The following is a 25,296-nucleotide window of genomic DNA, read 5'->3' as shown; positions in this document are numbered from 1 at the left end:
TTTCACTATTATATTCTAAGTAATATGTTTTGTTTATTATTAAAAACAACTATTGAACATCTTTTGCTCCTGAGTGTAATTTTAAAGACTGCTGAGATTACCCTGGTACTTAAAAAAACGCACCTTTTCTAAAAACAATATTTCATTAAATAACAACAAAAAAAATGATTTCCTTTTATAGTTTATTCGCCTAAGCATGACCTTTATCCACGACCAAGTTCCTTTCCAAATGTTCCTTTTTTTGTGTCAGCAAATAGACATTGTTCTTAAGGGGGCTAGTTACCTCCTACTACTACCCTATCACGTTCACTAGTCCAGACTCAGGCCTATGATATGAATGGCTGCAAAGATTGCGTGGATAAGTTCAAATTTGGATAGGTTTATTAGAGTGAATTTGACATATGATTGAAAATATGTTAGTTAATGTTTCTCTATGGTTCCATTTAATTTGTATTTTGTAAAATCAAAGGCCCAGTGTACAGCAGCCTACAACTGATATACAACAGTTCAATCCATTAGGTTTGTGTTAAAAGAGCTGACTATTGGAAAACCAGCTTTCCTTCCGCTGCCCTTGATGTTGAATATTTACCCCTCCCCCGTTATCTGGGGCAAAAGTGAAAGCAACATACATGGCAATTTCAATTACAAGCCAAGCTATATACGCTGCCATGCACTCCATCAAACCATATCAGACCGTTAAGGGCCATATAAGGCGGCGTTTAGACAGGCAGCCCAATTCTGATCTTTTTTAAAAAACGAATTGGTATTTTGACTAATCAGATCAGCTCTTGAAAAGACCTGATGTGAAAAGATCTGACGTGCTTGGTAAAATGACAATTTTGTGGAAAATATCAGAATTGGGATGCTTGTGTAAACGCTTTTTGTTGGCTTTGTAATGTTTCCTCTTCTACAAAGGAGCAAGCCCCAGTCTTGAATAATCAGTGTACGTTTATATTGCTTCAAATATAGGGAGTCTGCTGATGATGCGCATAATGCAGTGATTCTGCTTCCTGATATTCTTTAACGAAAGCGTATGGAGATAGGCCCAGAACTAGACAATACAAAAGGAATAAAGCTGATATCTTTCAAAGTTGTATTGGGGCTCCCGAGTGGAGCGGTCTAAGGCACTGCATCTCAGTGCAAGAGTGGTCACTACAGTCCCAGGTTTGATTCCAGGCTGTATCACAACCGTCCTTGATTGGGAGTCCCATAGGGCTGCGCACAATTGGCCCAGCGTCGTCCGGGGTAGGCGGTCATTGTAAATAAGAATGTGATCTTAACTGACTTGCCTGGTTAAGTACATGCTATTGTCATCAATTATCTATCTGTTCCGCAAAAATAGTAAGGTGAAGTTAGCACACATAACCAAACACTAGCGACTACCCTAAAAATATTTGCAAATAAAAGTCCTTGTCTGAGAAACAATGAACTATCATTGACTTTTAAATTATGATAAACCTGGCCATGAACATTTTTGGGTATAGAGCAAGAATATTTTACATTTATATGATTTGGACTCCTGTAAAAATCGAGATATTGATATTTTGTCCTGTTTATTTGCATCGATTTCATGTTGGGCATTTATTGTGAAAGGAACTACGGCCCTACTGCTGCGCCTGTTGGTGCTGAGTTTCCGCTGCATACATGTCCAATTAGCTTCGTTGAGCTAGCTATTCAGGGACATCTCTGGCGGCGGACTGCTGTGACCGTGCCAGACAAGGATCGGAGCTTAGTGCAGTAAGTGTCTGGATACCTTTATAACACATGTTGGATTTGATACCACTTTTTTTTGAGGGAGGGGTTGTGGCTGGCAGTTAATCAGGGCTTTAGTTGAAACAGGGTCGCACAGCTGGTCTGAAACAGATACGTGGGATAATAGGCTATTAGCGGACATATTACATTTCTTTGGGCGTTTACATGTTTGCAACATGTTGGACGTTGACTTGGTATCATTTTTTAAACTGCATTGTTGGTTAGGGGTTTGTAAGTAAGCATTTCACTGTAAGGTCTACATACACCTGTTGTATTCGGCGCATGTGACAAATAAAATTTGATTTGATTTATCCAGATCGAACGATATACATGCAGCGATTTGCTCCAGATCAAGCTGGTCTGCATCGCGTTGATCCATTTATCTGATCAAGCCAATAGTAGGATTGTGCGTCCGGATCCATTTGAACGGGCGGTTCATTTGACGAAATTATGATAAATATTGTTGGCTATATTTTCACTGACCCTCACTCAAACCAGAGCTGGCTGGTTTTTGCACAATGTTATGCAGTTGTGTGATTAGGCTATGCTATGCGAACTCCCATTGTAGCCTAAGAAATACGTTACAATGTAGCCTATATATCTTAATATGTAGCCATTGAGGCCATTGATTGGTTAAACGTGGGGCTGGAACAGAGGTTTTTAGCCCAAATGCCACCTAACCTAACGTAGCAGGCATAAGACAAATCGCCCATTGTCAAAGTTCAATTTTAGAACGAGATAACAAATATCATCAAATCAATGCTGCCTTTGTATTAGGGCTTCAGCCTATTGTTGTATTGGATTTGACACACAGGCAGTCTGACTGATTGACATTTTGTCAGAAGAAGACAGATTTATAACAACTGTTGTTGTTTGTGAGTAACCAATAAGACATATTTGCTACAGACTGATTGTGTGTGTGTGTGTGTGTGTGTGTGTGTGTGTGTGTGTGTGTGTGTGTGTGTGAGACCACCATAAGGAGGCACCCATCAGTCGTGCTTATGCATTGAGTTATTATGGCCTGTATCCATTGAATTGAGCTATCTCGTGAGAACCCCGTGAACCTTAATTCAATTTAAAGATACAGTAGAGCCTCTCATAGACATTCTACAGCCGCCAGCCAGAGTCTATGGAATACCTGTGTTTTATCGTTACTCCTGCAGCCATCTTTGGTGTAATTTCATCATCCAGTAGTAGACCCGTGCACGAGCTACACAAACACCTTTGCAGTTTCTCACATAACGGGTTACAGACAGAGACATGCGTTTCAAAATGTCCCCTGTTACATCTGCAGCAAAGTGGAACTGGATGGATACAACACTGGATACATTGTAACAACGGGTTAATAGAATCCAGTTCAGACTGGGTTACATTGTAACAACGGGTTAATAGAATCCAGTTCAGACTGGGTTACATTGTAACAACTGGTTAATAGAATCCAGTTCAGACTGGGTTACATTGTAACAATGGGTTAATAGAATCCATTTCAGACTGGGTTACATTGTAACAACGGGTTAATAGAATCCAGTTCAGACTGGGTTACATTGTAACAACGTGTTAATAGAATACAGTTCAGACTAGGTTACATTGTAACAACGGGTTAATAGAATCTAGTTCAGACTGGGTTACATTGTAACAACTGGTTAATAGAATCTAGTTCAGACTGGGTTACATTGTAACAACGGGTTAATAGAATCCATTTCAGACTGGGTTACATTGTAACAACGGGTTAATAGAATCCAGTTCAGACTGGGTTACATTGTAACAACGGGTTAATAGAATCTAGTTCAGACTGGGTTACATTGTAACAACGGGTTAATAGAATCTAGTTCAGACTGGGTTACATTGTAACAACGGGTTAATAGAATCCAGTTCAGACTGGGTTACATTGTAACAATGGGTTAATAGAATCTAGTTCAGACTGGGTTACATTGTAACAACGGGTTAATAGAATCTAGTTCAGACTGGGTTACATTGTAACAACGGGTTAATAGAATCTAGTTCAGACTGGGTTACATTGTAACAACGGGTTAATAGAATCTAGTTCAGACTGGGTTACATTGTAACAATGGGTTAATAGAATCTAGTTCACACTGGGTTACATTGTAACAACGGGTTAATAGAATCTAGTTCACACTGGGTTACATTGTAACAACGGGTTAATAGAATCCAGTTCAGACTGGGTTACATTGTAACAACGGGTTAATAGAGTCCATTTCAGACTGGGTTACATTGTAACAACGGGTTAATAGAATCCAGTTCAGGCTGGGTTACATTGTAACAACGGGTTAATAGAATCCATTTCAGACTGGGTTACATTGTAACAACGGGTTAATAGAATCCATTTCAGACTGGGTTACATTGTAACAACGGGTTAATAGAATCCATTTCAGACTGGGTTACATTGTAACAACGGGTTAATAGAATCCAGTTCAGACTGGGTTACATTGTAACAATGGGTTAATAGAATCCATTTCAGACTGGGTTACATTGTAACAACGGGTTAATAGAATCCATTTCAGACTGGGTTACATTGTAACAACGGGTTCAGACTGGGTTACATTGTAACAACGGGTTAATAGAATCCATTTCAGACTGGGTTACATTGTAACAACAGGTTAATAGAATCCATTTCAGACTGGGTTACATTGTAACAACGGGTTCAGACGGGGTTACATTGTATCTCGGGAATGTCCTGATTATTTTTCCTCTCTGTGATTAAAAAAAACAACATAAAATCCATTTGATAGGAAAACAAACATGCAGTAGTTTGGCTTAGTGCAGGAGTTCTCAAATGAAAGGGATTTTCTCCAGAACCTTTCTCTGTTCATTCACACTAAACGTAGGCCTATGGGCATACTGCTAGACAAGGTTTTTTATTTGACCTTTTATTTAACTAGGCAAGTCAGTTAAAAACAAATTCTTATTTATAATAAAAGCCTAGGAACAGTGGGTTAACTGCCTTGTTCAGGGGCAGAAGAACAGATGTTTACCTAGTCAGCTCGGGGATTCAATCTGGCAACCTTTCAGTTACTAGTCCAACACTCTAACTATTAGGCTACCTGCCGCCCCTACACTCTAACCACTAGGCTACCTGCCGCCCCAACACTCTAACCACTAGGCTACCTGCCGCCCCTACACTCTAACCACTAGGCTACCTGCCGCCCCTACACTCTAACCACTAGGCTACCTGCCGCCCCTACACTCTAACCACTAGGCCCCTACACTCTAACTATGCTACCTGCCGCCCCTACACTCTAACCCACTACCTGCCGCCCCTACACTCTAACCACTAGGCTACCTGCCGCCCCTACACTCTAACCACTATGCTACCTGCCGCCCCTACACTCTCTAACCACTAGGCTACCTGCCGCCCTACACTCTAACCACTAGGCTACACTCTAACCACTCAGGGCTACCTCTAACCACTAGGCTACCTGCCGCCCCTACACTCTAACCACTAGGCTACCTGCCGCCCCTACACTCTAACCACTAGGCTACCTGCCGCCCCTACACTCTAACCACTAGGCTACCTGCCGCCCTACACCTGCCGCCCCTACACTCTAACCCACTAGGCCCTACACTCTACCCTGCTACCTGCCGCCCCTACACTCTAACCACTAGGCTACCTGCCGCCCCTACACTCTAACCACTAGGCTACCTGCCGCCCCTACACTCTAACCACTAGGCTACCTGCCGCCCCTACACTCTATCCACTAGGTGAAATACCACATTGTGACATCACAGCAGCAAGATTTGTGACCTGTTGCTACAAGAAAAGTGCAACCAGTGAAGAACAAACACCATTGTAAATACAACCCATATTTATGATTATTTATTTTCCCTTTTGCACATCGTTACAACACTGTATATAGACATAATATGACATTTGAAATGCCTTTATTCTTTTGGAACTTTTGTGAGTGTAATGTTTACTGTTCATTTTTTTATTGTTTATTTCACCTTCGTTTGTTATTTATTCCACTTGCTTTGGCAATGTAAACAAATGTTTCCCATGCCAATATAGCCCTTAAATTGAATTGAGAAGGAGAGAAAGGGGTAGGAGGGCGTGGTGTGGGGTTTGGGGCTTTTGAAGAGACGCCACGTCCCGGCCACAGGTCTGTGGTTAAGGGGGTTGTGAGGTTCAGGATAATTTAGTGCTTCAAAACCCCTGTGTCAGGTCAGCCAGCTCATCTCCATAGCAACATTATACTGAATCAGCTATCCTGCTAAGATAATACTGAGAAGAATTTCTCACAGTGTGTTCTAAATGACTCATTCTTCTCAAAGGACAGCAGTTTTGAAATGATTTTGTGGTAATATAAGAGAAGTTACCTAGAAACAAGTGATTTCTGGCTGATGTGTGTATTATAGGCCTACAGAATGTGTAATCAACTCAACAAAGTGTGTGTGTGTGTGTCTGGAGTGGGATTGGGGAACTATGTCTACTCTAGTTTCAGAATTAAATAGAGTTAGTGGAAGGCTGTTTCAGGGTTCGTTTTGTCCTATGAAATACAATCGTCAAGGCCTCTTGTTTTGCTTTTCGTGATTTGTGTTGTGTTTGTCTCCTTGTCTCTAACTCTAGGACTGGGGAATTTCGCCTCCTCTGACGGTAGCTAGGCTAGTTTATGAATTTGGCCTCCTCTGACGGTAGCTAGGCTAGTTTATGAATTTGGCCTCCTCTGACAGTAGCTAGGCTAGTTTATGAATTTGGCCTCCTCTGACGGTAGCTTGGGTAGTTTATGAATTTGGCCTCCTCTGACAGTAGCTTGGCTAGTTTATGAATTTGGCCTCCTCTGACGGTAGCTTGGCTAGTTTATGAATTTGGCCTCCTCTGACAGTAGCTAGGCTAGTTTATGAATTTGGCCTCCTCTGACAGTAGCTAGGCTAGTTTATGAATTTCGGTCGCGCGCCGGTAGATAAATCACCTGGGACAATATAACTAATGTACTGTATGTTTACAGGGTAGATATACAAGGACAAAATAATTCATCTTTGTTATGAATGTTGTGTCCTTTCAGATCACCATGACGACAGAAATCTCCACCTCCATAAACATCAAGGAGCCTCGATGGGACCAAGGGACGTTTATGGGCCGGGCCAAACACTTCTTCACTGTTACCGACCCCCGCAACGTCCTGCTTACTAACGAACAACTAGAGAATGCACACAAAGTCATCAGTGACTACCGGTAGTGTATTCTGAGCATGGTTCTCCTTAGTTCTGGTTCTTCCTGGTGCTCCTTAGTTCTCCTCGGTTCTGGTTCCTCCTGGTGCTCCTTAGTTCACCTTGGTTCTGGTTCCTCCTGGTGCTCCTTAGTTCTCCTTGGATCTGGTTCTTCCTGGTGCTCCTTAGTTCTCCTTGGTTCTGGTTCTCCCTGGTTCTTTCTAGTTCTCCTTGATTCTGCTGTATGGAAACAACCCATAACTGAGCTGAGAGCTCCTGATAGAATTGACCCCAGGCTTATTGGCATAGATCTAGGATCAGATTTCCCTTAATTAACTATTGATTAACCAGAAAGGCAACACATGGTTTTGTTCTATGACGCAACATTGAATACAATGGGCCGTGTTTATCAAATGCAGGTTGTGTGCATCTAACAGAGCTTTGTTTAAACTTGTATTGCTTCTAAGTAAACAGGCTCAGCTAATCACTTGTCCCCCTCTCTCTCTCTCTCCCCCCCAGGCAAGGGGTGATGTCCCCCGGGCTGACAGAGGACGAGCTATGGAGAGCCAAGTACATCTTTGACTCAGCCTTCCACCCAGACACTGGAGAGAAGATGATCCTGATTGGCCGCATGTCGGCTCAGGTCCCCATGAACATGACCATCACTGGCTGTATGATGACCTTCTACAAGTGAGCAGTAGTGTTCTATTAGAATCAATGATAGTGTGTTAACCTGTATTTAACCAGGCAAGTCAGTTAAGAACAAATTCTTATTTACAATGATGGCCTAGGAACAGTGGATTAACTGCCTGTTCTGGGGCAGAACGACAGATTTTTACCTTGTCAGCTCGGGGATTCAATCTGGCAACCTTTCGGTTACTAGTCCAACGCTCGAACCTCTAGGCTACCTGCCGCCCAATGATAGTGTTATAAGAAAGTTCTATTAGAATGAATGATAGTGTTATAAGACTGTTCTATTAGAATGAATGATAGTGTTATAAGACTGTTCTATTAGAATGAATGATAGTGTTATAAGACTGTTCTATTAGAATGAATGATAGCGTTATAAGACTGTTCTATTAGAATGAATGATAGTGTTATAAGACTGTTCTATTAGAATGAATGATAGCGTTATAACATTTACATTTACATTTAAGTCATTTAGCAGACGCTCTTATCCAGAGCGACTTACAAATTGGTGCATTCACCTTATGAATAAGACTGTTCTATTAGAATGAATGATAGCGTTATAAGACTGTTCTATTAGAATGAATGATAGCGTTATAAGACTGTTCTATTAGAATGAATGATAGTGTTATAAGACTGTTCTATTAGAATGAATGATAGTGTTATAAGACTGTTCTATTAGAATGAATGATAGTGTTATAAGACTGTTCTATTAGAATGAATGATAGTGTTATAAGACTGTTCTATTAGAATGAATGATAGCGTTATAAGACTGTTCTATTAGAATGAATGATAGTGTTATAAGACTGTTCTATTAGAATGAATGATAGCGTTATAAGACTGTTCTATTAGGATGAATGATAGTGTTATAAGACTGTTCTATTAGAATGAATGATAGCGTTATAAGACTGTTCTATTAGAATGAATGATAGTGTTATAAGACTGTTCTATTAGAATGAATGATAGTGTTATAAGAATCTCATTGTAGGTTTACTACAGGATGTTGTAGAAAAATATATCAGGTTATGCCATGGGTCACTGGCAGTTCATACTGAAGCAGGTAGGTTCATGCAAGCGGAGGACCAGTCAGATTATGACACTAAACTAATGATGTATAATAATGTATCTTTCTCATCATTCATTCTCATCAGTCAACACAGAGTTGCAGTGTTTTTGAGATGAGTGTAATTGAGAAGATGGGTAGATCAGTGGTTGTGTGGTGTGCTGTCACTGTTATGTCCGCTATTACCTGATGGTTTCTCATCTCTTTCTGATATCTCTATACTCCCTTGTTTTGTACACAAAGAAATCAGCATTTTTCAGGGTTAGGTGCTTTATCTCTCGTCAATATATGTTTTTCCTCATCATCCCGTCTCAGTCTAATTTAAGTGTCCTCTCTCTCTCTCTCACCCCCCCCCCCCCCAGTACAACTCCAGCTGTAGTCTTATTGAAGTCTCTCTCTCTCCTCAGTACAACTCCAGCTGTAGTCTAATTGAAGTCTCTCTCTCTCCTCAGTACAACTCCAGCTGTAGTCTAATTGAAGTCTCTCTCTCTCCTCAGTACAACTCCAGCTGTAGTCTAATTGAAGTCTCTCTCTCTCCTCAGTACAACTCCAGCTGTAGTCTAATTGAAGTCTCTCTCTCTCCTCAGGACAACTCCAGCTGTAGTCTAATTGAATTCTCTCTCTCTCCTCAGTACAACTCCAGCTGTAGTCTAATTGAAGTCTCTCTCTCTCCTCAGTACAACTCCAGCTGTAGTCTAATTGAAGTCTCTCTCTCTCCTCAGGACAACTCCAGCTGTAGTCTTATGGCAGTGGATCAATCAGTCCTTCAATGCAATAGTCAACTACACCAATAGGAGTGGAGATGCTCCTCTCTCAGTTAAGTAAGTTGGTGTTATAGTTACTATATCAGGGCCATTCTACTATATTCTTGCAGCGACATATTCTATGTGTGATTATTGTTCAGAAGAACTGTATAAAAAAACAATGCACACACACCAATAAATAACTTTTCTTAAAATTAAATATTGCTAAAAGTAATTAGAAAAGAGTTGAAGGGTGTTCAACCAACGTGAGTCGAGGTGTAACCAAAACATTTGATAATAATTGAAAAGGAAAAAGCTTCTTAAAAGTAATTAAGTCATTTTAAAATCATCTGAAAACTAAGCATCTCAATAAATAATACACAGGAATGTCAAATCACGTAATGCCATATTCCAGTCTGAAGGAAGTATGCTTTGAATTCATTTCCCTCAGTCGGCCTGTAGATTAGTTGATGTTGGCCTGTAGTTTAGTTGATGTTGGCCTGTAGTTTAGTTGATGTTGGCCTGTAGATTTAGTTGATGTTGGCCTGTAGTTTTAGTTGATGTTGGCCTGTAGTTTTAGTTGATGTTGGCCTGTAGTTTTAGTTGATGTTGGCCTGTAGTTTTAGTTGATGTTGGCCTGTAGTTTTAGTTGATGTTGGCCTGTAGTTTTAGTTGATGTTGGCCTGTAGTTTTAGTTGATGTTGGCCTGTAGTTTTAGTTGATGTTGGCCTGTAGTTTAGTTGATGTTGGCCTGTAGATTTAGTTGATGTTGGCCTGTAGATTAGTTGATGTTGGCCTGTAGATTTAGTTGATGTTGGCCTGTAGTTTAGTTGATGTTGGCCTGTAGTTTAGTTGATGTTGGCCTGTAGTTTAGTTGATGTTGGCCTGTAGTTTAGTTGATGTTGGCCTGTAGTTTAGTTGATGTTGGCCTGTAGATTTAGTTGATGTTGGCCTGTAGATTTAGTTGATGTTGGCCTGTAGATTAGTTGATGTTGGCCTGTAGATTAGTTGATGTTGGCCTGTAGATTAGTTGATGTTGGCCTGTAGATTAGTTGATGTTGGCCTGTAGATTAGTTGATGTTGGCCTGTAGATTAGTTGATGTTGGCCTGTAGATTAGTTGATGTTGGCCTGTAGATTAGTTGATGTTGGCCTGTAGATTAGTTGATGTTGGCCTGTAGATTAGTTGATGTTGGCCTGTAGATTAGTTGATGTTGGCCTGTAGATTTAGTTGATGTTGGCCTGTAGATTTAGTTGATGTTGGCCTGTAGTTTAGTTGATGTTGGCCTGTAGATTTAGTTGATGTTGGCCTGTAGATTTAGTTGATGTTGGCCTGTAGTTTTAGTTGATGTTGGCCTGTAGTTTAGTTGATGTTGGCCTGTAGTTTAGTTGATGTTGGCCTGTAGTTTAGTTGATGTTGGCCTGTAGTTTAGTTGATGTTGGCCTGTAGTTTAGTTGATGTTGGCCTGTAGTTTTAGTTGATGTTGGCCTGTAGTTTTAGTTGATGTTGGCCTGTAGATTTAGTTGATGTTGGCCTGTAGTTTTAGTTGATGTTGGCCAGTAGATTTAGTTGATGTTGGCCTGTAGTTTAGTTGATGTTGGCCTGTAGATTTAGTTGATGTTGGCTTGTAGTTTTAGTTGATGTTGGCTTGTAGTTTTAGTTGATGTTGGCCAGTAGATTTAGTTGATGTTGGCTTGTAGTTTTAGTTGATGTTGGCCTGTAGTTTTAGTTGATGTTGGCTTGTAGTTTTAGTTGATGTTGGCCTGTAGTTTTAGTTGATGTTGGCCAGTAGATTTAGTTGATGTTGGCTTGTAGTTTTAGTTGATGTTGGCTTGTAGTTTTAGTTGATGTTGGCCAGTAGATTTAGTTGATGTTGGCTTGTAGTTTTAGTTGATGTTGGCCTGTAGTTTTAGTTGATGTTGGCTTGTAGTTTTAGTTGATGTTGGCCTGTAGTTGATGTTGATGTTGGCCAGTAGATTTAGTTGATGTTGGCCTGTAGTTTTAGTTGATGTTGGCCTGTAGTTTTAGTTGATGTTGGCCTGTAGATTTAGTTGATGTTGGTTTGTAGTTTTAGTTGATGTTGGCCTGTAGTTTAGTTGATGTTGGCTTGTAGTTTTAGTTGATGTTGGCCTGTAGTTTTAGTTGATGTTGGCCTGTAGTTTTAGTTGATGTTGGCTTGTAGTTTTAGTTGATGTTGGCTTGTAGTTTTAGTTGATGTTGGCCTGTAGATTTAGTTGATGTTGGCTTGTAGTTTTAGTTGATGTTGGCCAGTAGTTTTAGTTGATGTTGGCCTGTAGTTTTAGTTGATGTTGGCCAGTAGATTTAGTTGATGTTGGCCTGTAGTTTAGTTGATGTTGGCTTGTAGTTTTAGTTGATGTTGGCCTGTAGTTTTAGTTGATGTTGGCCTGTAGATTTAGTTGATGTTGGTTTGTAGTTTTAGTTGATGTTGGCCTGTAGTTTAGTTGATGTTGGCCTGTAGTTTTAGTTGATGTTGGCCTGTAGTTTTAGTTGATGTCGGCCTGTAGTTTTAGTTGATGTTGGCCTGATGTCGGCCTGTAGTTTTAGTTGATGTTGGCCTGATGTTGGCCTGTAGTTTTAGTTGATGTTGGCCTGTAGTTTTAGTTGATGTTGGCTTGTAGTTTAGTTGATGTTGGCCTGTAGTTTTAGTTGATGTTGGCCTGTAGTTTTAGTTGATGTTGGCTTGTAGTTTAGTTGATGTTGGCCTGTAGTTTTAGTTGATGTTGGCCTGTAGTTTTAGTTGATGTTGGCCTGTAGTTTTAGTTGATGTTGGCTTGTAGATTTAGTTGATGTTGGCCTGTAGATTTGTTGATGTTGGCCTGTAGATTTGTTGATGTTGGCCTGTAGTTTTAGTTGATGTTGGCCTGTAGTTTTAGTTGATGTTGGCCTGTAGTTTTAGTTGATGTTGGCCTGTAGATTAGTTGATGTTGGCCTGTAGTTTTAGTTAATGTTGGCTTGTAGTTTTAGTTGATGTTGGCCAGTAGATTTAGTTGATGTTGGCCTGTAGTTTAGTTGATGTTGGCCTGTAGTTTTAGTTGATGTTGGCCTGTAGTTTTAGTTGATGTTGGCCTGTAGTTTTAGTTGATGTTGGCCTGTAGTTTTAGTTGATGTTGGCCTGTAGTTTTAGTTGATGTTGGCCTGTAGTTTTAGTTGATGTTGGCCTGTAGTTTTAGTTGATGTTGGCTTGTAGTTTTAGTTGATGTTGGCCAGTAGATTTAGTTGATGTTGGCCTGTAGTTTAGTTGATGTTGGCCTGTAGTTTTAGTTGATGTTGGCCTGTAGTTTTAGTTGATGTTGGCCTGTAGTTTTAGTTGATGTTGGCCTGTAGTTTTAGTTGATGTTGGCCTGTAGTTTTAGTTGATGTTGGCCTGTAGTTTAGTTGATGTTGGCCTGTAGTTTAGTTGATGTTGGCCTGTAGTTTTAGTTGATGTTGGCCTGTAGTTTAGTTGATGTTGGCCTGTAGTTTAGTTGATGTTGGCCTGTAGTTTAGTTGATGTTGGCCTGTAGATGTTTTAGTTGATGTTGGCCTGTAGATTTTTAGCCTTGATGATGTTGGCCTGTAGTTTAGTTGATGTTGGCCTGTAGTTTAGTTGATGTTTGTTTTAGTTGATGTTGGCCTGTAGTTTTAGTTGATGTTGGCCTGTAGATTTAGTTGATGTTGGCCTGTAGTTTTAGTTGATGTTGGCCTGTAGTTTAGTTGATGTTGGCCTGTAGTTTTAGTTGATGTTGGCCTGTAGATTTAGTTGATGTTGGCCTGTAGTTTTAGTTGATGTTGGCCTGTAGTTTAGTTGATGTTGGCCTGTAGATTTAGTTGATGTTGGCCTGTAGTTTTAGTTGATGTTGGCCTGTAGTTTTAGTTGATGTTGGCCTGTAGATTTAGTTGATGTTGGCCTGTAGTTTTAGTTGATGTTGGCCTGTAGTTTAGTTGATGTTGGCCTGTAGTTTTAGTTGATGTTGGCCTGTAGATTTAGTTGATGTTGGCTTGTAGTTTTAGTTGATGTTGGCCTGTAGTTTTAGTTGATGTTGGCCTGTAGATTTAGTTGATGTTGGTTTGTAGTTTCAGTTGATGTTGGCCTGTAGTTTAGTTGATGTTGGCCTGTAGTTTTAGTTGATGTTGGCCTGTAGTTTTAGTTGATGTTGGCCTGTAGTTTTAGTTGATGTCGGCCTGTAGTTTTAGTTGATGTTGGCCTGATGTCGGCCTGTAGTTTTAGTTGATGTTGGCCTGATGTTGGCCTGTAGTTTTAGTTGATGTTGGCCAGTAGATTTAGTTGATGTTGGCCTGTAGTTTTAGTTGATGTTGGCTTGTAGTTTAGTTGATGTTGGCCTGTAGTTTTAGTTGATGTTGGCCTGTAGTTTTAGTTGATGTTGGCCTGTAGTTTTAGTTGATGTTGGCTTGTAGATTTAGTTGATGTTGGCCTGTAGATTTGTTGATGTTGGCCTGTAGATTTGTTGATGTTGGCCTGTAGTTTAGTTGATGTTGGCCAGTAGATTTAGTTGATGTTGGCCTGTAGTTTTAGTTGATGTTGGCCTGTAGTTTTAGTTGATGTTGGCCTGTAGTTTTAGTTGATGTTGGCCTGTAGATTAGTTGATGTTGGCCTGTAGTTTTAGTTAATGTTGGCTTGTAGTTTAGTTGATGTTGGCCTGTAGTTTTAGTTGATGTTGGCTTGTAGTTTAGTTGATGTTGGCCTGTAGTTTTAGTTGATGTTGGCTTGTAGTTTAGTTGATGTTGGCCTGTAGTTTTAGTTAATGTTGGCTTGTAGTTTTAGTTGATGTTGGCCTGTAGTTTTAGTTAATGTTGGCCAGTAGTTTTTTGTTTGGTGTGTTTCTGGTACCTATTAAACCCCTTGTTTTGTGGTTGGGATAATATGTGAATGAGTATGAATATGTGAATTTATGAATGCATTTCTCATTTGCAGTCAGCTTGGCACAGCCTATGTATCTGCTACCACAGGGGCGGTAGCCACGGCTCTAGGACTAAATGCACTAACAAAGGTATTAACCCACTGAAACCCTGTTCTCATTCATTCATTTGCCATCAACCACATCGCATGGGAGTGTTATCAAACATAGCTACTCACAAGTCATATCATGAGTGGTTATCATGTCCAAAATAGTTATCATGAATAGAAGTGTATAGTAACCATGAATAGAAGTGCATAGTAACCATGAATAGAAGTGCATAGTAATCATGAATAGAAGTGCATAGTAAACATGAATAGAAGTGCATAGTAATCATGAATAGAAGTGCATAGTAACCATGAATAGAAGTGCATAGTAACCATGAATAGAAGTGCGTAGTAACCATGAATAGAAATGCATAGTAACCATGAATAGAAGTGCATAGTAACCATGAATAGAAGTGCATAGTAACCATGAATAGAAGTGCATAGTAACCATGAATAGAAATGCATAGTAACCATGAATAGAAGTGCATAGTAAACATGAATAGAAGTGCATAGTAACCATGAATAGAAGTGCATAGTAAACATGAATAGAAGTGCATAGTAACCATGAATAGAAGTGCGTAGTAACCATGAATAGAAATGCATAGTAACCATGAATAGAAGTGCATAGTAACCATGAATAGAAGTGCATAGTAACCATGAATAGAGATGCATAGTAACCATGAATAGAAGTGCATAGTAACCATGAATAGAAGTGCATAGTAACCATGAATAGAAGTGCATAGTAACCATGAATAGAAGTGCATAGTAACCATGAATAGAAATGCATAGTAACCATGAATAGAATTAGTCTACATATGTTGCCTGCTTTGCTGGTTAGTCAATGTGTTGAAAGAGAGAGAAAATGTTGTATAATTCATACAGTATTCCCATTGTGGAAACAGATGCCACTCATCATAACAATCATGACATGCACAAAGAGCTTTCAGCTTTGGAACAATACGCCTTAGAATTATTAGCTATTAGACTGTATAGATCAATTTCATCCCTGTCTATCTGTTTAACTCCAACCTTTTGGGTGTTGTTGTTGTCCAGCACATATCTCCCCTCGTAGGGAGGTTAGTTCCCTTCGCTGCTGTTGCTGCTGCGAACTGCATCAACATCCCTCTCATGAGGCAACGGTAAGACCAAACAGTCTGTATCTCCTCCCGTTTGAAGATATAGTTTTGCAAATATGCACTCAGCATTTTAAATGTTTTTAAAAAATTCTAAATTCTTTCTAAAATGTAGTGTTAAATGTTAGGTTTTATTTATTCGCACCAAAGAAATGAAGTGAAAGACAAAACAGTGCAGGTATTTAAACAAATCTAATCAAAGTTTATTTGTCACGTGCGCCAAATACAACAGGTGTAGTAGACCTTACAGTGAAATGCTTACTTAGAGGCTCTAACATATAGTGCAAAAAAGGTATTAGGTGAACAATAGGTAAGTAAAGAAATAAAACAACAGTAAAAAGACTATATACAGTAGAGAGGTTATATACAGTAGAGGCCATATACAGTAGAGGCCATATACAGTAGAGAGGCTATATACAGTAGAGAGGCTATATACAGTAGAGAGGCTATATACAATAGAGAGGCTACATACAATAGAGGTTATATACAGTAGAGAGGTTATATACAGTAGAGAGGTTATATACAGTAGCGAGGCTATATACAGTAGAGGCTATATACAGTAGCCAGGCCATATACAGTAGAGAGGCCATATACAGTAGAGAGGCTATATACAATAGAGAGGCTACATACAGTATAGAGGTTATATACAGTAGCGAGGCTATATACAGTAGCGAGGCTATATACAGTAGCGAGGCTACATACGAGGCTATATACAGTAGCGAGGCTATATACAGTAGCGAGGCTATACAGTAGCCAGGCTATATACAGTAGAGGCTATATACAGTAGAGGCTATATACAGTAGCGAGGCTATATACAGTAGAGAGGCTATATACAGTAGAGAGGCTATATACAGTAGAGAGGCTATATACAGTAGAGGCTATATACAGTAGCGAGGCTATATACAGTAGCGAGGCTATATACAGTAGCGAGGCTATATACAGTAGAGAGGCTATATACAGTAGAGAGGCTATATACAGTAGAGGCTATATACAGTAGCCAGGCTATAAAAGTAGCGAGGCTATATACAGTAGCCAGGCTATAAAAGTAGCGAGGCTATATACAGTAGCCAGGCTATAAAAGTAGCGAGGCTACATACAGACACCGGTTAGTCAGGCTGATTGAGGTAGTATGTACATGTAGATATGGTTAAAGTGACTATGCATATCTGATGAACAGAGAGTATTTAACACCGTAAAGCGGTGTGCCGGTGAGGCTGGAAACCCAAAAAGGACTGATATGAAAATCACACCACAAATATAATATAATAATAATAAAAATGTTTGTTCAATCAGCTAAACAAAGCATATTAATTATAATTGTACGTTATATACTCAGTATAGAAGAAAAAATGTGTGTGTGTGTGAGAGAAAGCTACATGGAGGGAATTATTGTGTAGTTTGGTTCATCAGGCTAAATCCCAGTCTTTGCATGAAGTTATTGAGGGATGATGAGGTTTTGACAATGTGAAGATAAGAATTCCAGAGTATGGTACCTCCTGTAAATGTTTGAAATATTGATTAGGTGTCTCTACAATGCTCAATTTGACCTTACTAAACCCATAGGTCACACACAACTTATTGACATTTACGTTATTCCTTCCACAACTTGGACAAGGTCTTCGAAAGAAAGTGTCTGTATCATCGATGCCAGTTCCTATAATAGATGTTTACTTTATTTTCCTTCTTCTTTTATTGTCCAGGGAACTGAAACACGGCATTCCGATAACAGACGAGAACGACAACCGGTTAGGAGAGTCAACCACCGCCGCTAAGCAGGCTATCTCCCAGGTGGTGGTGTCTAGGATCCTCATGGCCTCTCCTGGAATGGGTATGTATGACGTAATGGGCTTTAGGGACCAATCTGGCAACCCATGCGATCTGTGACTCCAACATGGCAACTCAATAGGATAAACTGGAAAGGATAAAAGCTTGAAATCAACCATGTTGTCAGGTAAAATATAATGTTTGTAAACATTTATAAAAGATGACGATTTTATTTCACTATTCTGTTTTTCAGCTATCCCTCCATTTTTAATGAACACCTTGGAAAAGAAAGCCTTCCTAAAGGTATTATTCACATCATGTATCACTTTATTTATTCAAGTATGATCATATGTATTATATATTCACTTACTTTCTCATATCCATGATGGCGGCCAGCCTTACTTTCTCATATCCATGATGGCAGTCTGCCTTACTTTCTCATATCCATGATGGCGGCCAGCCTTACTTTCTCATATCCATGATGGCGGCCAGCCTTATCCTTTCTCATATCCATGATGGCGGCCAGCCTTACTTTCTCATATCCATGATGGCAGTCTGCCTTACTTTCTCATATCCATGATGGCGGCCAGCCTTACTTTCTCATATCCATGATGGCAGCCAGCCTTACTTTCTCATATCCATGATGGCAGTCTGCCTTACTTTCTCATATCCATGATGGCAGTCAGCCTTACTTTCTCATATCCATGATGGCGGCCAGCCTTACTTTCTCATATCCATGATGGCGGCCAGCCTTACTTTCTCATATCCATGATGGCAGTCTGCCTTACTTTCTCATATCTATGATGGCAGTCAGCCTTACTTTCTCATATCCATGATGGCAGTCAGCCTTACTTTCTCATATCCATGATGGCAGTCTGCGTTACTTTCTCATATCTATGACGGCAGTCAGCCTTACTTTCTCATATCAATGATGGCAGTCAGCCTTACTTTCTCATATCTATGATGGCAGTCAGCCTTACTTTCTCATATCAATGATGGCAGTCAGCCTTACTTTCTCATATCTATGATGGCAGTCAGCCTTACTTTCTCATATCCATGATGGCAGTCTGCCTTACTTTCTCATATCTATGATGGCAGTCTGCCTTACTTTCTCATATTTATGATGGCAGTCTGCCTTACTTTCTCATATCTATGATGGCAGTCAGCCTTACTTTCTCATATCTATGATGGCAGTCTGCCTTACTTTCTCATATCCATGATGGCAGTCAGCCTTACTTTCTCATATCTATGATGGCAGTCAGCCTTACTTTCTCATATCTATGATGTATATTCACTTACTTTCTCATATCCATGATGGCAGTCAGCCTTACTTTCTCATATCTATGATGGCAGTCAGCCTTACTTTCTCATATCTATGATGTATATTCACTTACTTTCTCATATCCATGATGGCAGTCAGCCTTACTTTCTCATATCTATGATGGCAGTCAGCATTACTTTCTCATATCTATGATGGCAGTCAGCCTTACTTTCTCATATCTATGATGGCAGTCAGCCTTACTTTCTCATATCTATGATGTAAATTCACTTACTTTCTCATATCCATGATGGCAGTCAGCCTTACTTTCTCATATCTATGATGGCATTCAGCATTACTTTCTCATATCTATGATGGCAGTCAGCCTTACTTTCTCATATCTATGATGTAAATTCACTTACTTTCTCATATCCATGATGGCAGTCAGCCTTACTTTCTCATATCTATGATGTATATTCACTTACTTTCTCATATCCATGATGTAAATTCACTTACTTTCTCATATCTATGATGGCAGTCAGCCTTACTTTCTCATATCTATGATGTATTTTCACTTACTTTCTCATATCCATGATGGCAGTCAGCCTTACTTTCTCATATTCATGATGGCAGTCAGCCTTACTTTCTCATATCTATGATGTAAATTCACTTACTTTCTCATATCTATGATGGCAGTCAGCCTTACTTTCTCATATCTATGATGTATATTCACTTACTTTCTCATATCCATGATGTAAATTCACTTACTTTCTCATATCTATGATGGCAGTCAGCCTTACTTTCTCATATCTATGATGTATATTCACTTACTTTCTCATATCCATGATGTAAATTCACTTACTTTCTCATATCCATGATGGCAGCCAGCCTTACTTTCTCATATCTATGATGGCAGTCAGCCTTACTTTCTCATATCCATGATGGCAGCCAGCCTTACTTTCTCATATCTATGATGGCAGTCTGCCTTACTTTCTCATATCTATGATGTAAATTCACTTACTTTCTCATATCCATGATGGCAGTCAGCCTTACTTTCTCATATCTATGATGGCATTCAGCATTACTTTCTCATATCTATGATGGCAGTCAGCCTTACTTTCTCATATCTATGATGTAAATTCACTTACTTTCTCATATCCATGATGGCAGTCAGCCTTACTTTCTCATATCTATGATGTATATTCACTTACTTTCTCATATCCATGATGTAAATTCACTTACTTTCTCATATCTATGATGGCAGTCAGCCTTACTTTCTCATATCTATGATGTATTTTCACTTACTTTCTCATATCCATGATGGCAGTCAGCCTTACTTTCTCATATCCATGATGGCAGTCAGCCTTACTTTCTCATATCTATGATGTAAATTCACTTACTTTCTCATATCTATGATGGCAGTCAGCCTTACTTTCTCATATCTATGATGTATATTCACTTACTTTCTCATATCCATGATGTAAATTCACTTACTTTCTCATATCTATGATGGCAGTCAGCCTTACTTTCTCATATCTATGATGTATATTCACTTACTTTCTCATATCCATGATGTAAATTCACTTACTTTCTCATATCCATGATGGCAGCCAGCCTTACTTTCTCATATCTATGATGGCAGTCAGCCTTACTTTCTCATATCCATGATGGCAGCCAGCCTTACTTTCTCATATCTTTGATGGCAGTCTGCCTTACTTTCTCATATCCATGATGGCAGTCAGCCTTACTTTCTCATATCTATGATGGCAGTCTGCCTTACTTTCTCATATCTATGACGGCAGTCTGCCTTACTTTCTCATATCTATGATGGCAGTCTGCCTTACTTTCTCATATCTATGACGGCAGTCTGCCTTACTTTCTCATATCTATGATGGCAGTCAGCCTTACTTTCTCATATCTATGATGGCGGCCAGCCTTACTTTCTCATATCTATAATGGCAGTCTGCCTTACTTTCTCATATCTATGATGGCAGTCTGCCTTACTTTCTCATATCTATGATGGCAGTCTGCCTTACTTTCTCATATCTATGATGGCACTAAGTCTTTTGATAAGTGGCTTTACTAGAGAGTGTGTATATATATTGGCCTGTCACTGTGTTGTGTTAGCCATCGAGGGACTCCGTAGCAGTCTTCTAGGCACAGTCATCGGCTAAATCCAAATGCTTTAAAGTCATTTCCTTTCCTATGTGTCCTATTTCCTCATCCTGATTCAAACTAACTGGATAGGTAGAACAAAGTGGTGTAGACTAAGCAATATCCCACAGCCATATTGCCTATAGCACTCCAGCCCTTTCAGTGGTTAGTGAGTGTGAGGAAATAGGACAGAGCAGAGGAAGCCATTTCAGAGTAGTGGAATGTATCCCTTTGTTTGTTTGTCTCATTGTGTTCTGGTCTTTTCAGAAGTTCCCGTGGATGAGTGCACCTATTCAAGTGGTCTTGGTGGGATTCTGGTAAGTGGCCAGCAATGGACTGCTGATTAACCACCATTTGGAATGTGTAATGGTCTGGGTGTAGCTGGTGCAGAGGAATCAGGCGCAGGACAGCAGAGATGAGTAACACAAGTAACTTTACTCAAATATTCCAATAACATGTCGTAATACCGAGCCCACAATAACAGACCGAACATACATAAAACAATCACGCACAAAACCCATGGGGAAAACAGAGGGTTAAATAATGAACATGTAATTGGGGAATTGAAACCAGGTGTGTAAAACAAAGACAAAACAAATGGAAAATGAAAAGTGGATTGGCGATGGCTCGAAGGCCGGTGACGCCGAACGCCGCCCGAACAAGGAGAGGGACCGACTTCGGCGGAAGTCGTGACAGTACCCCGCCCCCCCTTGAGCCGCCCGTCGACACCAACCTCGGGGACGACCCGGAGGACGAGGCGCAGGGCGATCCGGATGGAGACGGTGGAACTCCCGCAGCAACGAAGGGTCCAAAACGTCCTCCACCTGCACCCAGCATCTCTCCTCCGGACCGTACCCCTCCCACTCCACGAGGTATTGAAGGCCCCTCACCCGATGCCTCGAGTCCAGTATGGCTCGAACAGCATACGCCGGAGCTCCCTCGATGTCCAGAGGGGGCGGAGGAACCTCCCGCACCTCAGACTCCTGGAGTAGACCAGCCACTACCGGCCTGAGGAGAGACAAATGGAAAGAGGGGTTAGTACTGTAATCGGGGGGAGCTGTAACCTGTAGCAAACCTCGTTCAGTCTCCTCAGGACCTTGAATGTCCCCACAAACCGCGGGCCCAGTTCCCGGAAGGGCAGGCCGAGGGGCAGGTTTCGGGTCGAGAGCCAGACCCGGTCCCCCGGTGTGAACACCGGGGCCTCACTGCGGTGTCGGTCGGCGCTAGCCTTCTGATGCCCCACGGCCCGTTGCAGGTGCACATGAGCGGCGTCCCAGGTCTCCTCCGAGCGCTTAAACCATTCGTCCACCGCAGGAGCCTCGATCTGGCTCTGATGCCAAGGTGCCAGAACCGGCCGATACCCCAGTACGCACTGGAAGGGGGAGAGGTTAGTGGAGGAGTGGCGGAGCGAGTTTTGGGCCATCTCTGCCCAGTGGATGAACGCCGCCCACTCCCACGGCCGGTCCTGGTAATAAGACCTCAGAAACCTACCCACATCCTGGTTTACTCTCTCCACCTGCCCGTTACTCTCGGGGTGAAAACCTGAGGTAACGCTGACCGAGACCCTCAGACGTTCCATGAACGGCCTCCAGACCCTTGACATGAACTGGGGACCTCGATCAGACACTATATCCTCAGGCATCCCGTGCCGGAAGACTTGAGTGAACAGGGCCTCCGCAATCTGTAGGGCTGTAGGGAGACCGGGCAATGGAAGGAGATGGCAGGACTTAGAGAACCGATCCACAACGACCAGAATCGTGGTGTTACCCTGTGAGGGAGGAAGATCCGCGAGGAAGTCCACCGATAGGTGCGACCACGGCCATTGTGGAACGGGTAAGGGCTGTAACTTCCCTCTGGGCAGGTGTCTAGGGGCCTTGCACTGGGCGCACACCGAGCAGGAGGAAACATAAACCCTCACGTCCTTAGCCAAGGTGGACCACCAGTACTTCCCACTAAGACAGTGCACTGTCCTACCGATGCCAGGATGACCAGAGGAGGGTGAAGTGTGGGCCCAATAGATCAAACGGTCGCGGACAGCAGACGGAACGTACAGACGCCCAGCTGCACACTGGAGGGGAGTGGGCTCTGTACGTAACGCCCGCTCGATGTCCGCGTCCAGATCCCACACCACCGGTGCCAAGAGGCAAGAGGCTGGAAGTATGGGAGTGTAATCCATGGACCGCTCCTCTGTGTCATACATCCGGGAGAGTGCGTCTGCTCTAGCATTCTGGAAACCTGGTCTGTAGGACAGGGTGAAAACAAAACGGGTAAAGAACATGGCCCACCTTGCCTGGCGAGGGTTCAGTCTCCTCTCTGCCCGGATGTACTCTAGATTGCGGTGGTCAGTCGAGATGAGAAAAGTGTTTTTAGCCCCCTCAAGCCAATGTCTCTACGCCTTCAGAGCCTTGGCAACAGCCAACAGCTCCCGGTCCCCCACATCATAGTTTCGCTCCGCCGGGCTGAGCTTCTTCGAAAAGAAAGCACAGGAGCGGAGCTTTGGTGGCGTGCCTGAGCGCTGAGAGAACATGGCTCCTATCCTTGCCTCGGAGGCGTCCACCTCCACTATGAACGCCAAAGAGGGATCCGGATGAGCCAGCACGGGCGCCGAGGTAAACCGAGCCCTCAGGTTACCAAAAGCCATGTCTGCCTCAGCCGACCACTGCAGTCGCACCGGTCCCCCCTTCAGCAGTGAGGTAATGGGATCCATTACCTGATCAAAGCCCCGGATAAACCTCCGGTAGTAGTTGGCAAACCCTAGAAACCGCTGCACTTCCTTTATCGTGGTGGGAGTTGGCCAATTACTCACGGCTGAAATGCGGTCACTCTCCATATCCACCCCTGAAGTGGAAATGCGGTACCCTAGGAAGGAGACGGACTGTTGGAAGAACAGACTTTTCTCAGCCTTGACGTACAGGTCATGCTCCAACAGTCGACTAAGCACCCTGTGCACCAGGGACACATGCTGGGCGCGTGTTGCGGAGTATATCAGAATGTCGTCGATATACACCACTACACCCTGCCAGTGCAGGTCCCGGAAAATCTCGTCTACAAAGGCCTGGAAGACTGATGGATCGATCATTCATCAACCAGTATGGCACGACGAGGTACTCATAGTGCCCTAAGGTGGTACTAAATGCCGTCTTCCACTCGTCCCCCTCCCGGATACGCACCAGGTTGTAAGCGCTCCTGAGATCCAATTTTGTGAAGAAGCGCGCCCCATGCATTGACTCTATCACACTGGCTATGAGAGGCAGCAGGTAGCTGTACCTCACAGTGATCTGGTTGATACCTCGACAGTCAATGCACAGGCGCAGACATCCATCCTTCTTCTTCACAAAAAAGAAACTTGAGGAGGCAGGTGAAGTGGAGGGCCGAATGTACCCCTGCCCCAAGGATTCGGAGACATAGGTTTCCATAGCCGCTGTCTCCTCCTGTGACGGGATACACGTGACTCCTGGGAAGTGCTGCGTCTACCAGGAGATTTATCGCACAATCCCCCCGTCGGGGTGGTAATTGAGTCGCCCTCTTCTTACAGAAGGCGAGAGCCAAATCGGCATATTCAGAGGGGATGCGCATGGTGGAGACCTGGTCTGGACTTTCCACCGTAGTCGCACCAACGGAAACCCCTACACACCTCTCCGAGCACTTTCGTGACCACCCCTTGAGAGACCTCTGTTGTCCCAAAATAGTGGGGTCATGACAGGCCAACCAGGGTATACCCAGCACCATGGGAAACGCAGGAGAATCAATAAGGAAAATACTAATTCTCTCCTTGTGACCCTCCTGTGTAACCATGCCCAGTGGAGCGGTGGCCTCCCTAATTAGCCCTGACCCCAATGGTCGACTATCTAGGGCGTGCACAGGGAAGGGCATATCCACAGGAACAATGGGGATCCCTAAACTATGGGCAAATGCTCTGTCAATAAAATTCCCAGCTGGGAATGCGGGGAAAACTCAGGATTATTTATAAACATGTGAGCAACAGGAGGCTCTGAGTGAGCCTGGTGCCGACTCACCTGGGGTGACACGAGAGTGCCCTGCCTGCTGCCTCGACTCCCAGAGGAACCTCCCCAGCACCGATCAGCAATGTGCCCTCTGCGGCCACAGATGGTACAGGGAACAGCCCCTCCTCCAGTCGCCCTAAGCGCAGCACCTCCCAGCTCCATGGGCGTCGGAGTGGTGGTGCTGAGGGATGGAACTGACAGGCCCCGATCCGGGCGTCCGCGGGTAGCCAGCAGGTTATCCAGCCGGATTGACAGGTCCACCAGCTGGTCAAACGTGAGAGTGGTGTCCCTGCAGGCCAACTCCTGACAGACATCCTCTCGCAGACTGCACCGGTAGTGATCAGGGTCCTGTCGTTCCATCCCACGCTGGCGACCAGGGTCTGGAAGTCCTCGTCCCCTGCCTCATGTGGAACAGACGTTCACCCGCCGCTTTACCCTCAGGCGGGTGGTCGAAAACTTCCCGAAAGCAGTGGGTGAACTCCGTGTAATGGTCCAACACCGATTTTCCTTCCCCCCATACGGCGTTGGCCCACTCCAGGGCTTTCCCTGAGAGACAGGAGACGAGGACGGACACGCTCTCCATTTTTGAGGTGATTCTGTAATGGTCTGG

The 25,296-nt window shown here is 42.6% G+C and overlaps 1 protein-coding gene across 1 annotated transcript in view; it reads left to right on the top strand.

Moving 5' to 3' along the window:
• The first annotated feature begins 1,634 nt into the window (after nt 1-1,634).
• The window catches only part of LOC115120487 (sideroflexin-1), a 26,081-nt gene continuing 2,419 nt past the window's right edge, over nt 1,635-25,296 (top strand). Inside the window, exons 1-9 of the mRNA XM_065019945.1 lie at nt 1,635-1,737; nt 6,774-6,943; nt 7,438-7,608; nt 9,391-9,489; nt 14,344-14,419; nt 15,427-15,512; nt 17,207-17,334; nt 17,524-17,573; nt 20,950-20,999. Of these exons, the coding sequence (XP_064876017.1) occupies nt 6,780-6,943; nt 7,438-7,608; nt 9,391-9,489; nt 14,344-14,419; nt 15,427-15,512; nt 17,207-17,334; nt 17,524-17,573; nt 20,950-20,999 (824 nt within the window). The 5' untranslated portion in view covers nt 1,635-1,737; nt 6,774-6,779. The remainder of the gene's footprint in view (nt 1,738-6,773; nt 6,944-7,437; nt 7,609-9,390; nt 9,490-14,343; nt 14,420-15,426; nt 15,513-17,206; nt 17,335-17,523; nt 17,574-20,949; nt 21,000-25,296) is intronic.

The sequence above is a fragment of the Oncorhynchus nerka genome, linkage group LG6 (assembly GCF_034236695.1).
Source record: "Oncorhynchus nerka isolate Pitt River linkage group LG6, Oner_Uvic_2.0, whole genome shotgun sequence".
NCBI classification, from domain to species: domain Eukaryota; kingdom Metazoa; phylum Chordata; class Actinopteri; order Salmoniformes; family Salmonidae; genus Oncorhynchus; species Oncorhynchus nerka.
Note: the sequence above shows the minus strand (reverse complement) of the source record. Positions and strands in the feature narration are given on the sequence as shown.